The following is a 26,283-nucleotide window of genomic DNA, read 5'->3' on the forward strand; positions in this document are numbered from 1 at the left end:
ATACACACACACACACACACATATACATGCTCACACATACGATTTTGTATTAGCCATCAAAAAGAATGAAATCTTTACATGTGCAATGATGTGGATGGAGCTAGAGTGTATTTTGCTAGGGGAAATAAGTCAGCCAAAGAAAGACAAATATATGATTTCACTCGTGTAATTGAAGAAATACAATAGATGAGCATATGGGAGGGGCAAAAATAGAGAGGGAACAAACAATGTTTTATTTTTATTTCTTAAAAATAGAAAACAAACTGAGTGTTGATGTAGGGATTTGGGTGGGAGATGAGCTAGATGGGAGATGGGTATTAAAAATGGCACTTGTGATGAGTACTGGGTGTTGTAAGTGATGAATCACAGTGTTACTACTGAAATCAGAATTGCACTCTATGTTAACTAACTGGAATTTAAAAATTGAAAAAAATTAATATGCCAACAAATTGGACAAACTAAAAGAAATGGTTAAATTCCTGGAAACACATAAACTACCAAAACTGAAACAGGAAGAAATAGAAAACTTGAATAGACTACTAACCAGCAAAGAAATTGAATCAGTAACCAGAAAACTCCCAACAAACAGAACTCCAGGGCCTGATGGCTTCACAGGAGAATTCTACCAAACATTTAAAGAGTTAATACCTATTCTTCTCAAACTATTTCAAAACATAGAAATGGAAGGAAAACTTCCACACTCATTCTATGAGTCCAACATTACCCTGATACCAAAACCAGATAAAGATTCCACTAAAAAAGATAACTACAGGCTAGTATTCCTAATGAACAGGTTTGTAAAATTTCTGCATAAAATACTAGCAAACCAAATCCAACCATACATTAAAAGAATCACTGAACATGATTAAGTGGGATTTATGACTAGGCTACACGTTTGGTTCAATATTTGCAAATCAATCAATGTGATACACCTCATTAATAAAAGAAAGAATAAGAACTGTATGATCCTCTCAATAGATGCAGAAAAAGCATTTGACAAAGTACAACATCCATTTATGAGAAAAACCTTCAATAAAGTAGGTGTAGAGGGAATGTACCTCAGCATAATAAGGGCCATCTATGAAAAACCAACAGCTAATATCATTTTCAATGGAGAAAAACTGAGAGGTTTCCTTTATTGCGTGGAACAAGACAGGGATGTCTGCTCTTACCACTGTTATTTAATATAGTACTGGAAGTCCGAGCCACAGCCATCAGTCAACAAAAACAAATAAAAGGCATCCAAATCAGCAAGGAAGAAGTCAAACTTGCACTATTTGAAGATGACATGGTACTGTATATAGAAAACTTGAAGCACCATCAAAAAGTTGCTAGAACCAATACACAAATTCAGTAAGGTTGCAGAATAAAAAATCAACATACAGAAATCTCATGTGTTTCTGTGCAACTATAATGAAAGAGCAGAAAAAGCAATTAAGGAATCATTCCCGTTTACAATTGTACCAAAAACCATAAGATACCTACAAATAAATCTAACCAAAGAGGTGAAAGACATGTTCTCTGAAAACTGTGAAACACTGATGAACGAAATTGAAGGTGACACAAAGAAATGGAAAACATTCCATGCTCATGCACTAGAAGAATGGTGTTAAAATGTCTATACTACTTAAAGCAATCTACACATTCAGTGCAATCCCCATCAAAATACCACCAGCATTTTTCACAGATCTAGAACAGACAATCCTGAAATTTGTATGGAACCACAAGAGATCCTGAATAGCCAAAGAAATCTTGAAAAAGAAAAAGCAAAGCTGGAGACATCACAATTCCAGACTTCACATTACAATACAAAGCTTGTTGTAACCAAAATAGTATGTTACTGGCACAAAAACAGACACATAGATCAATAGAACAGAATAGAATACCCAGAATAGAGAACCCAGGACCCGTAACTAGTCAACTAATTGTTGTCAATTAGTCTTTGACAAAGCAGGAAATCTTTGGCAAAACAGGAAAGAATAGCCAGTGGGGAAAAGACAGTCTCTTAATGAAATAGTGTTGGGAAAACTGGACATCATGATCCAAAAGAATGAAACTCGACCACTTTCTTATTCCATACACAAATAAATTCAAAATGGAATTCTGAATAAAGACCTAAATGTGAAACATGAAACCATAAAAATACTAGAAGAAAACACATGCAGTAACCTGTTTGCCATCAACAGTAGCAGTTTCTTCCTAGATATGTCTCCTGAGGCAAGGGAAACAAAACCAAAAGTAAACTATTGGGACTTCATTAAAATAAAATGCTTCTGCACAGTGAAGGAAACAATCCACAAATCTGAAAGGTAACCTATGGGATCAAAGAAGATATCTACAAATTATATATCTGATAAAGGGTTAGAATCCAAAATATATAAACAACTTATAAAACTCAACACCCAAAAAACAAATAACCCAGTTAAGAAATAGGCAGGTGACATGAATAGACATTTTTTTAAAGAAGATATACAGCTGGCCAGCCAACTAGTGAAAAAGATGTTCAACATCATTCATCATCAGGGAAATACAAATCAAAACTACAATGAGACCTCACACCTGTCAGAATGGCTAAAATTAACAACACAAGAAATAACACATATGGCGAAGTTGTGAAGAAAAAGGAACACTGTGCACTATTGGTGGGGATGCAAACTGGTGCAACCACTATGGAAAATAGTATGGAGGTTCCTCAGAAAGTTGAAAATAGAACTACCCTATATTCCAGCAATTGCTCTACTAGGTATTTACCCAAAGGATACAAAGGGATGCATGCACCCCAATGTTTATAACAAGATTATCTACAATAGCCAAATTATGGAAACAGCCCATGTGTCTATTGACTGATCAATGGATGAAGAAGATGTGGTATATATGTATACAATGGTATATGTACCACTTAGCCGTAAAAAGAATGAAATCTTGCCATTTGCAAGATGTGGATGGAGCAGCCACATCTTATTATGCCAAGCAAAATAAGTAAATCAGAGAAAGTCAAATACCATATGACTTTCACTCATATATGGAACTTAAGAAACAAAACAAATGAGGGGCGCCTGGGTGGCTCAGTCGGCTGAGCATCCAACTTCGGCTCAGGTCATGATCTCACAGCTCGTGAGTTTGAGCCCTGCGTAGGGCTCTGTGCTGACAGCTCAGAGCCTGGAGCCTGCTTTGGATTCTGTGTCTCCCTCTCTCTCTGCCCCTAACCCACTCACATTCTGTCTCTGCCTCTCTCAAAAATAAATAAACATTAAAAAAAAAGAAAACAAATGAGCAACAGGGGGGAAAAGAGAGAGAGAGGCAAACCAAGAAAAAGGCTTTTAACTGTAGAGAACAAATATGGTTACCAGAGGGGAGGTGGGTAGGGGGATGTATTAAATAGGTGATGGGGATTAAGGAGTGCACTTGTTGTGATGAGCAAGTGGTGTTGTATGGAAGTGTGGAATCAGTACACTGTACACATGAAACTAATATTACACTGTATGTTAACTAACTGGATTTTAACTTAAAAAAAAGAAAAAATAGACTGGTGGGTATGAGAGGTGGGATGTGGGGGAAATGGGATGCGTTGGTCAAAGTATACTAACTTCTAGTTAGAAAATGAAAAATTCTGGGATTCAGTGTACAGCATGGTCATTACAGTTAATACTGTATTATATACTTGAATGTTACTAAGAGAAGAGTTCTTAGATGCTCTCACACATACAGTTAAAAAAAAGTGGAAATTATGTGACATGATGGAGGTATTAGCTAACACTGGTGGCAATCATTTTGCAATGTATAAGTGTATTGAATCAACACATTGTATGTTGTAAACTTACATATTGTTGTCAATTGTATATAAATAAAGCTGGAAAAGAAAAAGTGAAAAGTCAACTGACAGAATATTAGAAAAGTTTTGAAGTTATATATCTAATAGGGAACTCGTATTTAGACTACATAACAAGTCATTGATAAAAAGACAAATAACTCAAATTAAAAATGGGCAGAAGATCTGAGTGTACCTTTCTCCAAAGATCTAGAAATGGCTCATAAACCTATTAAGTAATACACATCATTAGCCAACAGGGAAATGCAGATCAACCATAATGAGATATTACCTCTGCTAGGATGGCTATATTCATAAAGAAGGATATTAACAAGTGTTGGCTAGAACTTGTAGTAAATGGAAACCTTTTACAATGCTGGTAGGAATGCAAACTGTTGCAGCTACTTAGGAAAATTGCCTGGCAATTCCTCAAACAGTTAAACCTAGAGTTACCATATGATCTAGCAAATCACAGCTAAGTAAATTCCCAAGAGAAATGAAAATATATGTCTATAGAAATATTTGTATGCAAATGCCCATAGTAGAATTATTCATTACAGACAAAAAGTGGAACCAACTCAAATGTCCATCAAGTGAGAAAGGATATATAATAGGGGTGCCTGGGTGGCTCAGTTGGTTAAGCATCCAACTTCACCTCAGGTCATGATCTCGCTGTCTGTGAGCTTGAGCCCCACATCAGGCTCTGTGCTGACAGGTTGGAGTCTGCACCCTGCTTCGGATTTTGTATCTCCCTGTCTGCCCCTCCCCTGCTCACGTGCGCTCTCTATCTCTCAAAAATAAGTAAACATTCAAAAAAATTTAAAGGATATATAATAGATGGTGTTCATACAATGGGATATTATTATAAAATACATGAATTGCTTATATACATTATAACATAGATAAACCTTGAAAGCTTTATTCTAGGTGAAATAAGCCATTTATACATTATGTGATCTCATGTATATGAAATGTCCTGAATTGGGAAATATATATAAACAAAAAGTAGATTTGTGGTTGCTTAGGGATGTATGCATGAGGGAGCATGGCGAGTTATGGCTAAGGAGTCCTAAAGAGTTGCTTTTGGCATACTAAAGTTCTAAAATTGATTGTGGTGATCGATGTGCAATTCTATTCCATACACTTTACATATACACTTTAAATGGGTGAATTTTGTATTATGTTAATTGTATCTCAGTAAAACTGTGAAAAAGAAAGAAAATAGAAAAACTGTCTATTCAATTTAAACTAATATAGACTTTCAGAAGACATAATGGCAGTGGATATCCAGAGTCATCCAAGTGTTTGATCTTTAAGCGAGAGTCCAGTTTTGAGGAACAAAATCTTAGAAAATGATTGGGGGAAATATTTGATATATGTATATGTACCAATATAAATGTCAAATGATATTGAATATTCAAAGACAATTTCAGTTTTATAACATACTTAAATGGTTTTATAAATGAAAGAGAACCACATTTATTGTGCTTCATGTTCCATAAACTGTCCTAAGTATTTTCACAAGTAAATTTCCTAGAGAAGCAGTGGATGAGGGGGAACAAACAGCATGATGGAGCCCATTGTGAGTTCAAGGAAAAATATGTGGATATGGATAGAACTGAGGAGAATGTTAGAAAGTAAATAAGTGTTTGACAGCATGGAGAGATTTTGTCGTTTTTAAATTTTTAAATTGCCTTTTATGTTGTAACATTGTTTATAATAAAATTGGGGCAAATAATTTGGTACTCATTGAGTATGACACAAGATACTGTTAGAAGAGGAAAGACAAATCATTTGAAAAAGTTAACCTTCATTTTTTTTAGCAACCTCCTAATAACATATCCACTAAGTGTTTATTAATGCTGTCATTTGAAAAATGTTTGTAGCTACCACTGTCTTAGAAATGCAGCATCAATTTCTTCCGACATTTGTTTTAGAAAATACTATTTGAATCATATAGATACAAAGATTCATTTCTTGCCCCAAGTAAATAAGTAAGTAGGGGCTCCTGGGTGGCTTAGTAGGTTAAGCGTCTGACTGGATTTCAGCTCAAGTCATGATCTTGCAGTATCATGAGTTCAAGCCCCACATCAGGCCCTGTGCTGGCAGCATGGAGCCTGCTTGAGATTCTCTGTCTCCCTCTCTTTCTGCTCCTCTCCCACTTGTGCTATCTCTGTCTCTCTCAAACTTAAAAAAATTTTTTTCAGTAGGTAAGTAAAAAGAGAACATACTCTGAAAAGGTTGTTTATATCACTAATATATTTACATGCACTCTCAAGTAAAAAAAAAAGTCTGACTTTTATTTACTTTGCCAAATAAACTTGTCATAAGTTGCTCTCTTAAAAAGTTAATTTGATTTTATTTTAATAATATAGATAGGTAGATTATAGTAAATATAATAAATAATAAAATATCTAGTCAATCTAGTAAATCCCTGAGTTTTCCTAAACTCAGACTCCTAATTCCACAGCATTTTTATGTGTGTGTAAGTGATTCTTCCCATGGTATATGTTTCCTTCTCATAACCTAAATTTTCTCTGAATGGCCACCCTCATGGGAACATGAGCACTCTCCTGCTCTCTAAACACTTAAAGAAATTGTTTTTTATTGTGGCAGAATAGACATAAAATTTACCATCTTGCCTATTTTTATTTTTTTATTTTTTATTAAAAAAAAATTTTAATGTTTATTGTGAGAGAGACAGACAGAGTGTGAGTGGGGGAGGAGCAGAGAGAGAGGGAGACACATAATCTGAAGCAGGCTCCAGGCTCTGAGCTGTCAGCACAGAGCCCAATGCGGGGCTCAAACTCACAAACCATGAGATCATGACCTGAGCTGAAGTCAGACACTTACCCGACTGAGCCACCCAGGTGCCCCAATATAGACAACATTTTGTCTATCCTTTCATCCATCAGTGGACACTTGGTTGCTTCCATGTTTTAGCTATTGTGAATAGCACATTTTGTTTGTTTCCTATTGCTATATGTTTATTGAGATAATTTATTGACTCTTGGCATTAAGTTTCTTTCTTCCTCTTTCTCTTGCCTTTTCTTTATCGCACTGTTCCCCACTTCACCTTCCCACCCCCACCCTCACCAGTGCAGACACTGCTTCTCTGTGTTGTGGCCCTGATGCCAACATGTAACTTGTAGCTACATCTCAGACCAGCTCTCCAGGTAGCTATGCCATCAATTTCACTGAACATTTAACCATTTAACTTAGAGGGTGGCAGACGTTTTCTCTCAAGGGCTAGATGGCAAATACCTTATGCTTTGTGGGCCATATGGGCTCTGTTGCAACTGCTCAACTCTAGTGTTGTAGTGGAAGGTAGCCATGGACCAGACAAAACACGTGGACATGACTGTGGTACAGTAAGACATTAATTACAAAAGTAGATAGTCTGGGTTGGGCCTATGGGACAGTTTGTTGATCCGTGATTGCCTTTCATCTAATCTCAGCTCAGAAGCCAATAGGCTCTAATGATTGCAGCCCAGGAAAAGCAATAAGAGAAAGGTTTTGAATTGAATAGTTGGTGATTTCGTGCTGGGGAGGCCTGTTAGGTAGATACTCCGCCTCCATCGCAGCCACCATGGGGTTGTTCATTCCTAGCCACAGAGGGGAGGGCAAGGACTAATTCTTAATGAGGAATAGACTCAGAGGTAATTAGTTGCCCAAATCCTTTCTTCGTGTGTCCTTAAATGAGACAGTACTATACTGACTATGTTTCTAACTTCTCTAAACTTGATGTTTTAACATCTGCCCTACATGCATGTGCTAAACACACCTAGTTCTGAACAATCCAATAATAAGCCCAAGTCACCTTGCCTTGGCCTTCTCCCCCATTTATCACCCCTTAGGTGGGGGAGGCATTCTTTTCAAATGTAAACCAACTAATCCAGAGCCTAATCTCCCCAGGGCCAGGTATGAGACAACTAGGGAGAGCCCCTATGCCCCAGAGTCTTGAAATTAATCACATTAGCCAATTCTAAACCTGGGCTTACCCTTCCTCCCCATTCCTTCTCACAGAAACCACGATAGGTTCTTCCTTTCCCCCATCTCATGACCAACCCTTGTGGTTCCCTGTGTGGCTCCGCATAGTGTATTGTATAGTGGTTACTATGACCCCTCATCTTGGAAACTGAGTAATAAACTATTTTGCAGTACTATTTAATTTGTACTCTGGTATTTTACAGTGGACTAAGAGATGAGTTGGCCTTGTGGTTCAGGCTCATAGCTGTCTCTCTGCTTTCATGCATGGCAGCCACTTTCCACTGTGGCATAGCCTGCTTATCATTCCAGGCTCATCTCTTGCCCTGAGAGCTTCCCAGTCCTCTGGTTTCCACTTCTGTGTGCAGCTATGAGGAGCCCCTCAATTTAACACCCAGTTGTGTATTCTAACATCATTTGTTGGTTCTTTTAGTGATGTTATTTATTTCCCCAAGTACATTGCCAAGGTTTCCTTGAGGACCAGGCTGTGTAGGGGTAAAGACACAAGTGGTGTATGGAAAAAGTTGGAGCTTTGGCTTTATGTGTATGTCATCACCATGATTTCACCTCTTGTTAGCTTTCTGTGGCCTTGAGTTCAGTGCTAATCCTTTCTGAGGCTCAGCTTTTTTATCTGTAAACAAGGATTAAAAAGGAAATAATCCAGTATATCTGGGTCTGGTGTGCCTTCCTCATGGATATTCATGTTCTCTGAGCGCATTTGGCATAGACAACAACAAAGTGACAATTACTAGTCCCATGATAACTAAAAGTCTTGGTTTTCCAATTCAAAGTGTATACTGATGTTACACAGAGAAATAAGAAATATATTATCCAACAAAACCCATGAAATACCTAGGAATAAACCTAATCAAAGAGGTGAAAAACCTATACACTGAAAACTATAGAAAGTTTATGAAAGAAATTGAAGAAGACACAAGAAAATGGAAAAATATTCCAATGCTCATGGGTTGGAAGAACAAATATTCTTAAAATGTCGATACTGGGGTGCCTGGGTGGCTCAGTCGGTTGGGCGTCCAACTTCGGCTCAGGTCATGATCTCGCAGTCCGTGGGTTCGAGCCCCGCGTCAAGGCTCTGTGCTGACAGCTCAGAGCCTGGAGCCTGTTTCGGATTCTGTGTCTCCCTCTCTCTCTCTGACCCTCCCCCGTTCATGCTCTGTCTCTCTCTGTCTCAAAAATAAACGTTAAAAAAAATTTTTTTAAATAAATAAAATAAAATAAAATAAAATAAAAAATAAAATGTCAATACTACCCAAGGCAATCTGCATATCCAGTGAATTCGTATCAAAGTAATACCAGCATTCTTCACAGAGCTAGAACAAATGATCCTAAACTTTGTATGGAACCAGAAAAGGCCCCGAATAGCCAAAGCAATCTTGAAAAAGAAAACCAAAGCTGGAGGCATCACAATTCCAGACTTCAAGATGTACTACAAAGCTGTAATCATCAAGACAGTATCGTACTGGCACAAGAACAGACACTCAGATCAATGGAACAGAATAGAGATCCCAGAAATGGACCCACAAACGTGTGGCCAACTAATTTTTGACAAAGCAGGAAAGAGTATCCAATGGAAAAAAAGACAGTCTCTTCAGCAAATGGTGTTGGGAAAACTGGACAGCAACATGCAGAAGAATGAATCTGGACTACTTTCTTACACCATCCACAAAAATAAAATCAAAATGGATGAAAGACCTAAGCTTAAGACAGGAAGCCATCAAAATCCTTGAGGAGAAAGCAGGCAAAAACCTCTTTGATCTTGGCCACAGCAACTTCTTACTCAACACGTGTCCAGAGGCAAGGGAAACAAAAGCAAAAATGAACTACTATTGGTACCTAATCAAGATATAAAGCTTCTGCACAGTGAAGGAAACAATCAGCAAAACTAAAAGGCAACCGACTGAATGTGAGAAGATATTTGCAAATGACATATCAAATAAAGGGCTAGTATCCAAAATCTATTAAAAAAACTGATCAAACTCAACACCCAAAAACCATAATCCAGTGAAAAAAAGGGCAAAAGACATGAATAGACACTTTTTAAAAAATATTTATTTATATTTGAGAGAGACAGAGTGTGAGTGGGGGAGGGGCAGAGAGAGAGGGAGGCACAGAATCTGAAGCAGGCTCCAGGCCCCAAGCTGTTAGTGCAGAGCCCGATGCGGGGCTCTAACTCACGAACCTCAAGATCGTGACCTGAGCCGAAGTCCAACACTCAACTGACTGAACCACCCAGGTGCCCCTGTGAATAGACACTTTTCTAAAGATAGTCATCTATAGCCAGATGGCTAACAGACATGGAAAAAATGGTCAACATCAGAGAAATACAAATCCAATCCACAATGAGATACCACCTCAAACCTGTCAGAATGGCTAAAATTAACAACTCAGGCAACAACAAATGCTGGCGAGGATGCAGAGAAAGAGGAATGCTTTTGCATTGCTGGTGGGAATGCAAACTGGTGCAGCCACTCTGGAAAACAGTATGGAGGTTCCTCAAAAAATTAAAAATAGAACTAGCCTACGACCCAGCAATTGCACTACTAGGTATTTATCCAAGGGATACAGGTACGCGGTTTCAAAGGGGCACATGCATCCCAATGTTTATAGCAGCACTATCAACAATAGCCAAAGTATGGAAAGAGTTCAAATGTCCATCAACCGGTGAATAAAGAAGATTTGGTGTGTGTGTATATATATATACACAATGGAGTATTACTCAGCAACCAAAAAGAATGAAATCCTGCCATTTGCAGCAACGTGGATGAAACTAGAGGGTAATGTGCTAAGCGAAATTAGTCAGAGAAAGGCAAATATCATAGGACTTCACTCCTGTGGAATTTAAGATACAAAACAGATTAACATAAGGGAAGGGAAGCAAAAATAGTATAAAAACAGGGAGGGAGACAAAATATAAGAGATTCTTAAATATGGAGAAATATAGGGATGGGATAAATGGGCAACGGGCATTAAGGAGGACACTTATTGGGATGAGCACTGGGTGTTATATGTAGGGGATGAATCACTGGATTCTACTCCTGAAATCATTATTGTACTATATGCTAACTAACTTGGATGTAAATTAAAAAAAAAAAAAAAGGAAACATATTACCAACCTTAAGATTATAGAGATTTTGGGGTGCCTGGCTGGATCAATCAGTAGGTAGAGCATGCGACTCTTGATCTCTGGGTCATGAGTTCAAACCCCATGTTGGACGTGGAGCCTATTTAATTAAAAAAAAAAAACAAAAACTTTTTTAAAAAATTGTAGATGTTTTAAGATTTTTCTTTGCATTAAAAAATAATATGACCACATTTTAAATATTTGAGGTATTATAGAAGAGAAAAATACCCAATCACCCATACTCCTACCATAATGTAATTACTATTAGCATTTTGGTTTTTTTCTTGTTTGTGCATTTTCTTAATTTATTTTAACTGACGTGTTTTGATCATGAATGCCTTATAATTATTTTAACAGTTTTCATATCCTACTTTCCCACTTAACATAGTTTCTTTGATTGTTTGCTTTTAAAAATAAGGAAACAGGGCACCTGGGTGGCTCAGTCAGTTAGGCATCCGACTCTTGGTTTCGGTTCAGGTCATGATCTTGCAGTTTGTGCGATTGAGTCCCACATCAGGCTCTGCACTGTCAGCGAGGATTCTCTCTCCCTTTCTCTCTGCCCCTTTACCACTTGTACACATACTCTCTCTCTCTCTCAAAATAAATAAATAAACAAAAATAAAGAAGTAAGGAAAGAATATTTTTATTTAACCATAAAACCTCATTTTATGAATGATGACTTATTTTTCTATTCTGATCTATTTCATATCTACGGAAATAATGTATAGCAGTATGAGTTAAGAGTCATTATGTATTGACTGCATGGTATTGGTATGAAAATCCTTTGTGTTTAATAATTTCAATAAATTCCTAATCTTTTCTACTCTTAAAAACTAAGTTAAAAATGAATATGGCTATCAAGAAAATACGGCTTTTCTAAAATAACTACAGTTAGTAGAAACAGGTCAGATAGTATTAAATTTTAACGATTTCTCTCTCTCTTTTTTTAAACAAAGGTCCATTTTAGCTTCTTATCTTCTAAAGGAAAAGCTCAACATCTTGGGCAAGTTGGGATGTCTGCTAAGCTGTGCAGGTTCTGTTGTACTGATTATCCACTCCCCGAAATCTGAGAGTGTGACCACTCAGGCTGAGCTGGAAGAGAAGCTGACTAACCCAGGTAACTCCTTTCTAGCAAAGGTGCCAGAGAGCTTGTCTGTCTCCAGTGTGATCCAGGCCTGGGCTTGGGTTGGCCTACCTATGGTCTGTTTTCACAGACCCTGTGTTTGACTTTGCACATGAGTGGCCATTGCTGTGCCCTACACTTTATAGCATCCCCTGCTCTCCTGCTGCCCCAGGAGTGGGAGGAGGTCTGGTGGTTCTGGACCTTGCATCCCTGCTCCCTGGAGTTCAGTACTGCTTCTGCTTTCTTCCGGACCTCTGGGATCTTGCACATGGGTGCCTTTATCACCTGGCCCCCTCAACGCGGCCTCATCCCCTCAGGCCTCAATCCCATGAGCACCCACCTCCCACTTACCATGGCCTTCCCATTCCCCTACCTCCTATGACCACCCCCCACACGCCTCCTCCTGTCACCTCTTGCCACCTCCCAGTACTCCCACCCTACCTCCTTTCCTGCATTCCTACTGTCTCTTCTCTTTTGTGTCAGTCCTCCTGGGATCTGCTCTGGACCATGTTCCCCTCAGGACCACTGTTGTGCCCAAGCCTCTACACTTCCCTGTAATGTGAAACTGAGAGCTGAGACCCAATTTGATTTATCTTTGGATTTCCCATAGAGATCTCTGTATAGTTTTTCTACATGTTTTTGACATGACAAATGCTATAAAAAACAACAGTCTACATAATTGTACTGGCCTAAAGTATAGATTCTTCTAAATTACTCCCAGCAGACCATCTTATATTGCTTACCAACAATTTTAGACAGGTGCCAGCACAAAACTGCATCCACACCAATATCCCAAATACAGACATCTCTAAGCCACAAATACCTCACCACTCTTTTATAGCTTTTAATTGGCAGTGAATGACATTGCAGTGGAAATATCTGTAAAATTTCAAAAGGGATTCATAATGAAATTAACCAAGACTGTATTTTCCTGTAATTTTTTTATCCCTAAACATTTAGCATTGTTATATTTACTTCCTCCTGTAAAAGCCAAAATATTTCCAAAACTGTGAGAAATGAAAGTACAAAAACATGAAAAAAATCAGAAAAATGGATATGAATATCCTGAAGAATTTACTTTATGTAATTTTCAGAAAAATATATCCAAAGGCTTTTTACTTTCTGATAAATGTGGATGATACCAGTATATTCAGGTCTTAACTTTTACAAAAAACATACCTAATTTGAATACTGCCATAATAATTTGGTATGAAAATATGATGGTAGCAAAAAGATTTTTCTTTTTTTTAAATTACAGTTTATTTATTTATTTTGAGAGAGAAAGAGCCACGTGCTCAAGCAGGGAGGGGCAGAGAGAGGGGGAGAGAGAGAATCCCAGGCAGGCTCTGCACTGTCAGCACAGATCCCGATGTAGTGCTCAATCTCACTACTGTGAGATGATGACCTGTGCTGAAATCAACAGTTGGACACTTAGCTGACTGAGCCACCCAGGTGCCCCTAAAAGATTTTTCTTTTTAACATGAATAATGTGTTTTAACCTGGAATATAAAATGATGTTATTCTAGCCACTTACAAATTTTTTTTAATGTTTATTTTATTTTTGAGAGACAGAATGCAAGTAGGGGAGGAACAAAGAGAGGGAGACACAGAGTCTGAAGCAGGCTCCAGGCTCTGAGCTGTCAGCACAGAACCCGACGTGGGGCTTGAACCCACGGACCGCGAGATCATGACCTGAACTGAAATCAGACGCTTAACTGACTGAGCCACCCAGGTGCCCCTATTCTAGCCACTTATAAATTAAAGAGGTTTCTAAGTTTTTTTTAATGTTTATTTATTTTGAGAGAGAGAGCTCACGTGCTTACATGCTCAGGACAAAGAGAATCTCAAGCAAGCTCCATGCTGCCAGTGCAGAGCCCAATGTGAAGCTTGATCTCACGAATTGTGAGATTATGACCTGAGCTGAAATTAAGAGCTGAATGGTTAACCAACTGGGTCACCTAGGCACCCCAAGAGGCTTTTAAGTTTTTAAATTTTTTTTCTAAAGGTTAAAAAAACATTATGAATTTTTTTGTCAAAGAATTGCCTCAGAAGAAATTTTAAGGTCATCTTCCTGAATCTTCCCTCAGAACAGGGCTCCGTAGTTCTTTTTTCTTCTTACGTTTGAGGAAGAGCCACAGCCTGCCTAGTGCATGTCCAGGCTGTTCCTAGCCCTGTCAGGCCCAGCTTCTAACACCTCCTTTATAATCTCAGATTGAATTAGAAATTACAACCTCCTTTTGTACACATAACTTCAAAGCAAATAAAGCCTTAATTGTAATATGAAGGAGAAATAGCAGGATAGTACTTCATAATAAAATAGAATGCTCAGGTACAACTATAGAAGACATACCAGTAGACCCCATGCCTTGTGGAGTTGCTGAGAGCCTGGGAGCTGTAAATAAAGACTCATGTGGAGTGTCGTGCTATTAACTCAAACATTCAGGGGATATTGTTGTCAGCAATGGGATGAAGTTCTTAATGAAGTTCTGAAAAATTCAGTGCATATTAAATATATGCAAAAATTACCTTGTTTTATATATAACTGGGTTCTAGGCTCTGATAATTATAAGCACATTTGTCACTTACAAGTCCAAGGAGACCCTTAGAAGTTGTGAGAAGAATGAGATTTTTGTGTGGTACTGTCTCCACATCTCAGGGCCCCTGGCCTTGGCCCACTATATGTAGCCCTTAAATCACTGCAACAGCCACAACTACCCCACATGTTCCTGAAGAACCCTCCCACTCTGGCCACACACACAGGACCACATTCTGCCTAGGGTTTGTTGAATTGACTCCAAAGTAAGAAAATTGTCTGTTTTCCAGTGTTTGTGGGCTATTTGTGTATCGTGCTCCTTATGCTGCTACTGCTCATCTTTTGGATTGCACCAGCCCATGGGCCTACCAACATCATGGTCTACATCAGTATCTGCTCTTTGCTGGGGAGTTTCACCGTGCCTTCCACCAAGGGCATCGGGCTGGCAGCCCAAGACATCTTCCACAACAACCCATCCAGTCAACGGGCACTCTGCCTGTGCCTGGTGCTCCTCGCCGTGCTTGGTTGCAGCATCATTGTCCAGTTCAGGTACATCAACAAGGCACTTGAGTGCTTCGACTCCTCTGTGTTCGGGGCCATCTATTACGTCGTATTCACCACCCTCGTCCTGTTAGCCTCGGCCATCCTCTTTCGGGAATGGAGCAACGTGGGCCTGGTGGACTTCTTGGGTATGGCCTGTGGGTTCACTACTGTCTCTGTTGGGATTGTCCTTATACAGGTGTTCAAAGAGTTCAATTTCAACCTTGGGGAGATGAACAAATCTAATATGAAAACAGACTAGGATGCAACAGGGGGGTGGGTGGCTCAAGGAATAGGAAATGGATGTGGTTTCTGGTCCTAATTTGATGTGAAATAGAAGAGACCCTAATCACTGGTATTAAAGTTGCTTGCATATTAATGGGTGGTCTGGTGGACAGTAGGGAGCATCGCTCAGCATCCAAGTAGGGGCCCAGCCCTCTGCAGTGTAAAGTTGCTAAATGGTTGTCTGGGCATCATCTCTCTCTGATGAGAGGAATCTCATGTTCATTGCCATTAACCTGGAAGCTTTCATGAATACTATTTCCTTTAACAATATTTTAACATTATTTAATAGAAAATAAAGTTGGGCTCTTTCCGGTTAGTCTTTGCAGGGGAGCAGATATTGTTACTTAGAAGATTACTTTGGAAATGGGGGAAATTGTTGTCTTATAGTCTGACTATACAGTAAATGTGTCTGTAGTTGTGTTATTTTGCATTAAGCATGTATAAAATTCAGGTACCTCATCCAAATAAGAAGTATATACATTTAATTGTTTTTAATCCGCTAATGAGCTGACTCTCCCACCTCCTACTCCAAGACATTTTAATTGAACATAGAGAGAGAATGAGTGGACATGATGCAGAGTTCCATTTATAGGATGACTTTCAATAGCTCAAATCAATTTCAGTGCCTTTATCACTTGAACTCTTCACTTAATTTGACTATTACTATGTGTATGTTCTCTTAGAATAACTCTTTGATTATACTTTAATATTTCACTATTCAAAATATAAATGTATAGAGCAGTTAGAAATAACAGTATATTCATTTGTTGGAAGAAAGTCACAGTGAAAGACACATAAGAGCAAATTGACCTTTTTAGCATGTATTTATTGTCCAATTAAAGACAGTTGACTTAAGTAGCATAAGGTATTTTATTTGTATTTAATCTATGTAACTGGGACCCAGTATCAAATATATCCACATTCTCTTTCAGTGACCATTGTGGCCATTCCAAAGAAATAAATTATTCAACTTGATAATAAGGTTGTTAGATGAGAGAGTAACTGTTCAATAGCACATATGTCAGGTTCCCTATAATACAGGAACAGGTTAAAAGACACAGTCAAGCTCAGGCAAGTTTCTGAAAATTGGAACATACAAAGTAAGTTTTCAAAAGAATTTCTCCTAAAATGAAAACAATTAATTTAGCCATCTCCCTGTTGTTTGAGATGGCAGAGCACCCTACAATTCCTCACCCAACCTCTCATTAATCTTCTGAAATGCAAAATAGCCACTAAATATGCCAGTATTTGGATCAAAGAGATCATTTGTCTGTTTATAGTAACCTCCTATGTATAGTAAGTGGGAGCAAAGCACAAAGTGATGCAAATTATTTCATCAAGATATCATGTACTTCATATGCAATGTCTTATCTAAATAGGGAACTGTGCCAAGTTGGAAAATGGGATTGGGTAAGGCAGAATTAGCGAACTAGAATATCACATTTAATAATACCCAATTAAAGTTACTCACTAAGGAAAAAAATATTTTTTCAGGCAAAAAGAACATTTCTAAAGACCAAAGAAATTGTTCCCTAAAGTGTGGGGAGGCTAAATAAAAGGCTAAATAAAAGAGGCTAAATAAAATGAGGATAGTTTAACATACAGTGAAGAACACCTTTATGAATTAAAAGTAGATGTGATGGCATGAGTTGTCAGTGATTAGTGAACTAAGAGCAGCAACAAAATTGTTTAAAAAATTTTTAATCTTACATTAACTGACAGTTAATAAATACTCAAAAAGTCCCTCACTTTTTTTTATCAGCTCCTAAAGATTTGGGTTTTTTTATTATCAGGTATTTTTAGGAATGCAAGCCTTAATTTATTGAACTGAACTTTCTGAAAATATCATGTAGCAGTGTCAGTATAATAGTTTCCTACATAAGGAGTTTGAGACATTAAAAGAATACATGTGGTGAACAAAAGTATACTGAGAAAGTTCATGTGTCTTAAGGAAATTATCTTGTTTATTTTGTTACAGCTTACAGTTGAAGCTTAGTTTAAATTCATCTATTAGTGTTCCTCATTATATTTTAGTTCACGGTTACACCATGGATACTCAGCAGTGGTATTTTCTGGATGATCATCCCTGTTTTGTTTTGTTTTGTTTTGTTTTGTTTTGTTTTGTTTATAGCAAAACAAAATCTGAAAGTAGTAATAGCTGATCTCCTCTTAAGGATGACTTGTTCTGGAACAGTTGGACTCTCCCAGGTTTAGCAGATTATTTTGGTGGGATGAACAGCTTTCCTTCCAGTGGGACAAAGTTCTTAGGATTGTATTTCAAGTGTGTGACTCTAGCCTCAAATGGACATGACCAGCAGTCTAAAGAGCCCAATTTTCAAGTTTGACATAGAGCATATAACTTCTGATTTAATTTTATATATATATATATATATATATATATATATATTTTATAAATTCATGTTTTCATAATTCATTTGGAATTGCAAAGAAAAAAAAGGCCTCAAAGTGAGAGTTTGGGAGGAGCTAGAATGGGAATGGGTCTCATTGGTCTCTCCAAAAGTAAATACATATGAAACATTTTCATGATTATACTATTCCTTGGGCTTTATCTCTGATAAACTAAGAAGAAATTTACCTACCGCCTACTTGTTTTCAAGCCTCTCTAAAATCTTATGTTTCTGATCACAATTTGCAAATTTACTCTGGATACTTAAATAAGCCGTTTCTCTCCTCTGCTACTTGGACAATGCTTTGTTTTTTCATCTGAATCTTTGCATTTGAAAAGATTGCTTTCTGTTTTGCTAATTGATCAAGTGTAGGGCCTATTAAGGATTCTGAGACCACCCTGGGCATTTTGTTCTTCTAGAGGACTATTCCATCTCTGTAGAGAAGGTCCTTGAGAGGAAGGGTAGTCTGCTTCTTGCCACACAAGGAATAAGAACTGCTCATAACTCGTTCTTCAGTCAGATGTCACTATAGTATTTTCACATTAGAATGTTAGTGAAATACACTTTGCTGCTCTTGGTTCAGCAATAAGAAATATTCTTTCAATTCCTACTTTTCAAGCCAGTTTGTTATACTCAGTATTAACTCCAGAAGTTCATTCCAGCTGTAGTAGGTTGGTCTTTGTTCTTTTTCTTTGGGTTTCATGTCTGTCAGAACACTATTAACGTGTACAGTCACCCCTCATCTTCCTTCTTCCTTGACAGCTTCACTCTTTGTAAATACTGTGTTCACTTCTAGAAGCTAGTTCCTAGACATTTGTAAAGCACTGATATGCAGTGTCTTCCAGGTGTAGACAAGCACTTTGGTCCATGGAGACCAAAGGTATTGATGGCTGCCTAGTTCTTATTGGGAGATGGTACCTCTCTTTTCCAAGCTGCTCAACTAATCTAGAATAGTGGAGAAAGTGCTCCAATTGTCTACAGAGCCATGGCCATTGCTCTTTTTTGATGCCTACTTGATCCTGACTTAGACCTCTTATGACCGAGTAGGAAACTGGAAAGAGAAAAATGCTTCAATTTAGATCTGTTCATGACTGTCTGATTGGTTCCAGTGGTCTGAAGGAGTTATCCTTCTCACTGTGTTTGAAACCAAGGAAGTAGTTCACCCATCAAGCAGGATTAGATGGAATCTTGGTGTTCCGCCTTCTCAGGGACCAAAAATGTAACATTAACAACTTAGTATGACCTTCTTCCCAAGGACATGTCCATGTTAGTTTTTCATATGTTTTACTCATAGTCATAGCTAGAAGCCTGTTAACTTGAGTTGGAAAGAGAAAAGATCAAGTTGCACACCAGTCACACCATAAAACAGTTTATCATATAAAATACCTCAATTTTCTGTATTCCTCACTTCCACCTCACAGTTGTACTGGTGATGAATTTTAAGGGTCTGTCCTTTAGTTTATTGGTGATTTTTCACATCTGGCCAGATTCTTATACCTCCATCATATACTTGAAAAGATTAAGAATTATAGGAATGAGAATGAGAATTTGGCTCAGTATCACTACTTGTTTATTTTCATATACATTTCTCACATGCTGTGAAATGCAACAAGAGAATTATATTTTAAGAAATGTAACTTTATGTTACATCAAAAATTATTGTGTAGTAAAAAGTTGATACTCAGTAGAACAATGATCATGTAAATAAATCTATTTCAGATGTACCCAATGTGATAAAAAGCATTGTCTAGGACCCCAGAGCATGAGCCAGGGAGAAAGATTTATTTGTTCTTTTCTCTATTTTTCCTTGAATTGTGCAACTATAGGTGAGTCACTTAACCTTTCTGTGCCTCAGTTTCTCTACCTCTAAAGGGGTGAGATGGTTCTCCAAATCACCTGTTTTAGAGCACTCACACTTTTAGCGTGTGCTGGTAGCCTCCGACAAGAGTGTTATGTGTAGGATTGCTCTGGAGTGGTGAAGTGGAAACTCAGCTTGCACTGGGCATCCTGTATGCTCAGGACTGTGCTTTAGACATGCAGCTTCAAGCACTGAGTAAGCAAAGGAAGTGCTGGGTGTAAAGTTTGCACGATTCCATGAAGCTTTAATTTTTCTTTTTTTTTTTTTTTTTTTAAGGAAGGGTTTTATATATTCTATTATAAAACGTGAAGGTTAAACAGGGACTTTTAAAAGCTGCACTGAAAGATCACATTCTGATGATGTGATAAGATTTTCTGACATTCTGCATATGTTTATGTTCTGCAGAAGATTCAATGACCTGTGAACCAGATTGATTCTGTTGTGTTAAATTTGTTAGGAATGATGCTGAAATTCCTGCTTCCAAGCAGCTCAACCCTGACCATGAATTACCTGACACCAGGTAAATGTCAGGAGCTCCCAAACCACTAGTGCCAAAAGGTCACGTTGAAAAGTTTCTTTTCTTTGTCAGAATGTACTAATTCCCTCCCCCCACCTCTATGTCAGTGTTTTTGCACTTTGGAATAATTTAAAGGTACTGTTTTCCAGTAGCATTCCTGAGTGTTGTTGCCTTTTTAAATGACAACTATTACTTTCTTGTAAAATGGAATATAATCGTGAAAGAGAAGAAGACTAGATAAAAAATGTAAAATGTTGATTGACTGCATAAGTTTTTTCCTGTAAATGTATCAGGGGAGCTTCCAATTAGCATACATACACACATTTGTCAATGGCTAAGACTTGCTTATCTTTTGCTTTACAGAAATAGTCATAGCATGTTGTAATTGCCTTATGTAAATAAAAAAGGCTATTTATTAAGTTTTCCAATAATATTTATTAATCTGTATGTGTTTTAAAATAAAATAACTTATTTCTAGCTGAACATTTGTTGCTTTTTTTTTTTACCCACTATTTGAAACACCCATGTAGTCCCAGGTTCCATATCATCCTAATTCCTCAATTAAATGTTTCCCATTTTCTTTACAGAAACAAATAGCCCAGTTCCCATCATGATATAAAAAATATGTGCCTGTGAATATCTTAGGGAGCAAAACCATGATGTGTGAAGGAATTTACCATCTAGTGATTACCTTCTGATACAATTAAAGAAAACCAGGTATATTTTAATATATTAATATCTTTTCCATGTTTGGGGAGTATATAACATAACATTTTATTATATTTTAAGCATATAAAACTTTAGAGAATTATAACACATCTTAAAACTACAAGTATCATCAGAAATCTTATTATTAATCTTTTTAGTGTCCTGTAAGTCACTTTGTTAAACAGAAAAATATTTTATTTGAGAAAAAATATGTATTTTTTAGGCTCTGTCCAAAAGGATTTAATTACATTTTTAAAAAGATTTTTAAAATCTTTTTTTTTTTTTTTTTTTTAATTTTTGGGACAGAGAGAGAGCATGAACGGGGGAGGGGCAGAGAGAGAGGGAGACACAGAATCGGAAACAGGGTCCAGGCTCCGAGCCATCAGCCCAGAGCCCGACGCGGGGCTCGAACTCACGGACCGCGAGATCGTGACCTGGCTGAAGTCGGCCGCTTAACCGACTGCGCCACCCAGGCGCCCCTAAAATCATTTTTAAAAAGATTACTTGTAAGCAATCTCTACACTCAAAGTGGGTCTTGAACTTACAACCCCCAAATCAAGAATCACATGCTCCACTGACTGAGCCAGCCAGGTGCCCCTAATTACTCACATTTTGATCAAACTATATCTATTTAGAAATCAGGAACAGACATTTTTAAAAACCACCAAATGTTCCTATGGATACCCCTTTCCACACAGGTTTTTGAGGTTGTGAAGCGTGTAAGTGCCAAATTATACAAAAACTTGTCCTGGTTGGTTACTAGTATAGAACTAAGTTTCAGCTTCTAGCCAAGCACAGTAGTAGCTAGTAGTACTGCACCTAGTTCTGAGGGTTGTATAAAATCAGGCATGCCCCCTGCCCTCCAAAGAGCTTATGCTCTATTTTCTCTGTTCCTGAGTCATGTGCGTCTCTGATGACTCTGAGGCATGGCATTGTTGGCATCTTTGTTTTAATGTTTATCACCTGGTACACCATATTTCAAACCTCACATGGTCGTTTTAAAAAGTTTTTTTGTGTTTGAGAGCTAAGGCAGTCAGGAAACAAAAACAAAGATACTTCTATCTGTACTAGCAGTTCAGAAGAGAAGGATTCCAGTTGAGGAAATTTGAAAGTTGGGATTTGAATTGCACCATGGCAAGCAGGGTAGGAGGGATGCTAATCAAGTAACAAACACAACAAATCCATATAAAATAACTGAAATAAAGGGATAGAAGATGGAGAAGTCAAAGTGTGGTTGCCTGTCTATAAAATGGAATCTTTTTATTTTTGGTGATGATGTTAGGGGGATCTTAGTGTCCTCCTTACCCTAATTTGGTGTGCTTATTGCTGCTCTAACAAATTACTACAAACTTTTTGGCTTACAACAACACAAATTTATTATCTTACAGTTCTGGAGGACAGAAATCCAACATGAATTTAACTGGGCTAAAATCAAGGTGTTATCAGGATTATATTCTTCCTGGAGGCTCTAGGTGAGAATCTGTTCCCTGCCTTTTTCAGCAGAGGCCTTGCACATTTTTTGGCTCATTCCCCTTCCTCCAACTTTAAAGCTAGCAATGTTGCATCTCCCTGATCCTTCTTCCGTTGTCATATCTCATTCTCTGTCTCTGACACTTACGCCTTTGTTTTGTTATTTGTTTTTTAAGAGGGAGAACATGTGTGCACGGGGAAGAGGCAGAGAAACGGGGAGGGGTGGGGGTGGGGGCGGGGAGAGAGAATCCCAAGCAGGCTCCTGCTCTTAGTGTGGAGCCTGACACAGGGCTTAATCCCATGAACCAGGAGATCATGACCTGAGCTGAAATCAAGTCAGACACTTAACTGACTGAGCCTGCAGGCGCACCTGCCTTCTTACAAAAACCCATGTAATTATTTTGTACCCACTTGGACAATCCAGGATTATCTCCCCATCTCAAGACCCTTAATTCAATCACAGGTGCAAAGTCCCTTTTGCCTCTAACATAACATAGTAACAGGTTCTATGGGTTAGAACTGTGGAAATCTTTGGGGAAGGGGGCTTTATTCTGCCTACCATATCCATTCCCCATTTCATCAAATGAGGTAATTATTAAAAGCCAATTCCTGGCTTTTAATGAACATCCTAGTGTTCTACCTAAATTTACTTCAAGTTATTACTATCTTTTCCAGACAGCTCTCCTCTCTCCCTCCAACAAATGTTTTTAGAATATGCCCTACTACATTTTTAAGTCTACGGTCTTGAGTAAACTTAATAATATTAATTGGAAAACATTTATATAATACCTTTAAAATGCTAGAGATACCAGAGGGGAGATGGGGGGGGGGGATGGTTTAAATAAGTGATGGGGATTAGGGTTAAACAGGTGATGCACTTGTTGAGATGAGCACACGGTGTTGTATGGAAGTGATGAATCACTATATTGTATACCTGAAATGCTGTTCTTGGGCTCTTGGCTGGCCTCTGTGGTAACAAAACCAAAACACAGAAGAGCAACTTAAGAACAATTTAGACATGAGAAAACTATTTGATTTACTAATACATGATTTTCAAAAATACTGTTTAGTAGAGAAGTCTTGCTTATATAACTTGTTTCTATAACTGACAAAAAAATTTTACAGCTTTATTGAGGTATAATTGACATACTGTAAACTGCACATATATAAAATATACATTTGGTAGGTTTTGATGTGATATGATGTTATAGATTGATCGTATCACCATGAGCAAAACAGCAAACATATACATCACCCCAAAGTTTCTTTTTGCCCCACCCACTATGATCCCTCTCTGCCTTTCTTGTTCCCTCCACTCCCAGTCAACCACCCACTTTGTTGCTATATATTACAATTGTTTATTATATACTCCTTTGGTCTGGCTTCTTTCACTTACCAAAATTATTTTGAGAATTAGCCATGTTATAACATGTATCAGTAGTTCATTCCCTTTTATTGTTCAGTGGTATTCTATTATATGGATACACCATAGTTGCTCATCCACAGTTGCTTTGTTGTTGGACATTTGAGTTGTTTCCATTTTTTTTGGCCATTACAAATAAAGCTGCTATTGAATGTTCAATTACAAGTCTTTTAGTGGATATATGCTTTCATTTCTTTTGGATAAATACCTAGGAATAGAACATCTGGGTCATATGGTTGATATATGTTTAACTCTCTAAGGAACTGCCAAACTGTTTTCCAAGGAAGTTGCACTATTTTATAATCCCACCAGCAGTGTTTGAAAAGGAAGTGGATATTTAAAAATTTAAAAATGTCTTATGATCAATGCTTGAGCATTCACGTTATATAAATGCTGGGGCACCTGGGTGGCTCAGCCGGTTAAGCGTCCGACTTCGGCTCAGGTCATGATCTTGTGGTCCGTGGGTTCGAGCCCCGCGTCGGGCTCTGTGCTGACAGCTCAGAGCCTGGAGCCTGTTTTGGATTCTGTGTCTCCCTCTTTCTCTGACCCTCCCCTGTTCATGCTCTCTCTGTCTCAAAAATAAATAAATGTTAAAAAAAATTTAAAAAAAAAAAAAAAGAAATACAGCATCATGTGCTAGAGAGTGATCTGGGCATTTAAGAAGCCTGCATAATGTTAGCAAGGTATGTTATGTACACTTATGAAACAGTGCATTATATAATGTGACCGTTAAGTGTCAGATGGGAGGACCAGATAAATGTGAGAGGAGTCTGTGGACTACAACAAAGAGAGAAAGCTGAATAGATGAAGCAGGGCTTTGCTGGAATGATTAGAATACTGGCAGAAAAGACCTGCAAACAAATTCCTTAAGTTAAATTAACATAATTTCTAAGTATTCATGCAAACCACTACTTTCATTATAATCATCTGCCTCCTATAGGTATCTGTTGGCATTTGTTATTGCTACATACCAATCCACATCAAAATTGGTGGCTTAAAGCAACAATCATTTAGTCTTTTTCATAGGTCTGTGGATCAACAGTGCATTCAACCAATTGGATCAGTCTGTTGGCTTAGTCTCTGGAGTCTGGACATAGTATGGTTCATCTGGTAGCTTTGCAAGTTGCTCTGTTCCACATGGTCTCCTTCTCCAGCAAGCTGGTCCAGTTTCTTAGCAAAATTTAGGCTGGGAACCACCACATTTTCTTGGCCGAAAACTATCCCCAGTCCCAAGGCCAAGGCAGAATCAGGGGATGGGGTGGAGGTGCAAAGTCACTCTGCAAAATGTTTGGGTACATTTATAAGCAGAGAATTGCCGCCATTTTTCATCAGTCTATCACATCATCAGAGACGAACATGCTAACCATCTTTCAATATGTAATGTGATTCCTTATTTGGCTATGTAATCCAGCTAGAATTTGGCTGAGACCAAAGAAATAAGCAAAAAAGGCCCTCTGAGTCAGTTCTAAAATGGCACGATTAGCTGGTTACCAAGCTCACAAAAGATTGAAAACTTTAAATTAGTGGCTGCATAGTCACTTATAACAAAACCAGAGTGTAGGGGCTGTGTAGTCCAATTAGACTAGTCTGAAAAGAGCAAATTATATTTGGCATTTTCTGGTTCAACAAGCACTCACTTAAAAAACATCCCCCCCCCCGCCCCCACCTGGGTGGGTCAGTTGGTGGTCATGGGACCCTTGATTTCAGCTCAGGTCTTGATCCCATGGTTCATGGGTTCAAGTCCCACCTCAGGATCTGCACTGACAGTGCAGAGCCTGCTTGAGATCGATCTCTCTCTCTCTCTCTCTCTCTCTTCCCACCCCTCCACAGCTCTCTCTCTCCACAGCTCTCCACAATGGTCTCTTTTTCAAAATAAACTTAAAGAAAAAATCCCATTCTACATGATTAACATTTCAAATACTAGTTTGTTTTTTATTTTTTTTTTAATCTATTTAGAAACAGGAACAACATACCCAGAGGACCTTGGCACCTATAACCCGACCTGGCTAGTCGCACCCCATCCCGCGCCCTCCTCTTATAAATGAGCCCTCTGTCTTTGTCCATTTTATAGAAAACCATGATTGTGGGTTCTAAGAAAGCCAAGGCGGGATAGTCTAACAGTGGGTTGCCTATGTATCTCATGAGAAATACATCTCTGCTCCAAGTGTCTTAAGAGGCGCTTTTACCAAACCACTAAAAAGAACGCCATCTCTACGGGTTTCGATTAGGTCACCCTCGGGAAGAAAGAGCCCCACTTGGAGCCCAACCCCGCCCCCACCACTTGGTTTCGCACCTCCGCGTTCCGGGACCCGCCTCCAGCCTCCTGGCCCAGCCCTAGCTCCGCCCCTTGCCCTCTCGGAGCACCATTTCCCTAGGGATTGCTAGGCAGTCGGCTTAAAATGCAGCTTTACACGGTAACCGCGTAAGGGAATTCGCATTTTAAGCAAGCAGCACACAGTTCTTTGACTTCAATCACTTGGT

The 26,283-nt window shown here is 38.3% G+C and overlaps 1 protein-coding gene across 3 annotated transcripts in view; it reads left to right on the forward strand.

The window, feature by feature from the left end:
- Positions 1-20,684, forward strand: part of NIPA1 (NIPA magnesium transporter 1) — an 87,379-nt gene extending 66,695 nt beyond the window's left edge. For all 3 annotated transcript variants that reach the window (XM_058736919.1, XM_058736921.1, XM_058736920.1), the window contains exons 4-5: positions 11,894-12,054; positions 14,884-20,684. In XM_058736919.1, coding sequence (XP_058592902.1) covers positions 11,894-12,054; positions 14,884-15,395 — 673 coding nt within the window. In that variant the 3' untranslated portion in view covers positions 15,396-20,684. The remainder of the gene's footprint in view (positions 1-11,893; positions 12,055-14,883) is intronic.
- The last annotated feature ends 5,599 nt before the right edge of the window (positions 20,685-26,283 follow it).

This window comes from Neofelis nebulosa, chromosome 7, assembly GCF_028018385.1.
Source record: "Neofelis nebulosa isolate mNeoNeb1 chromosome 7, mNeoNeb1.pri, whole genome shotgun sequence".
Classification (NCBI taxonomy): Eukaryota; Metazoa; Chordata; class Mammalia; order Carnivora; family Felidae; genus Neofelis; species Neofelis nebulosa.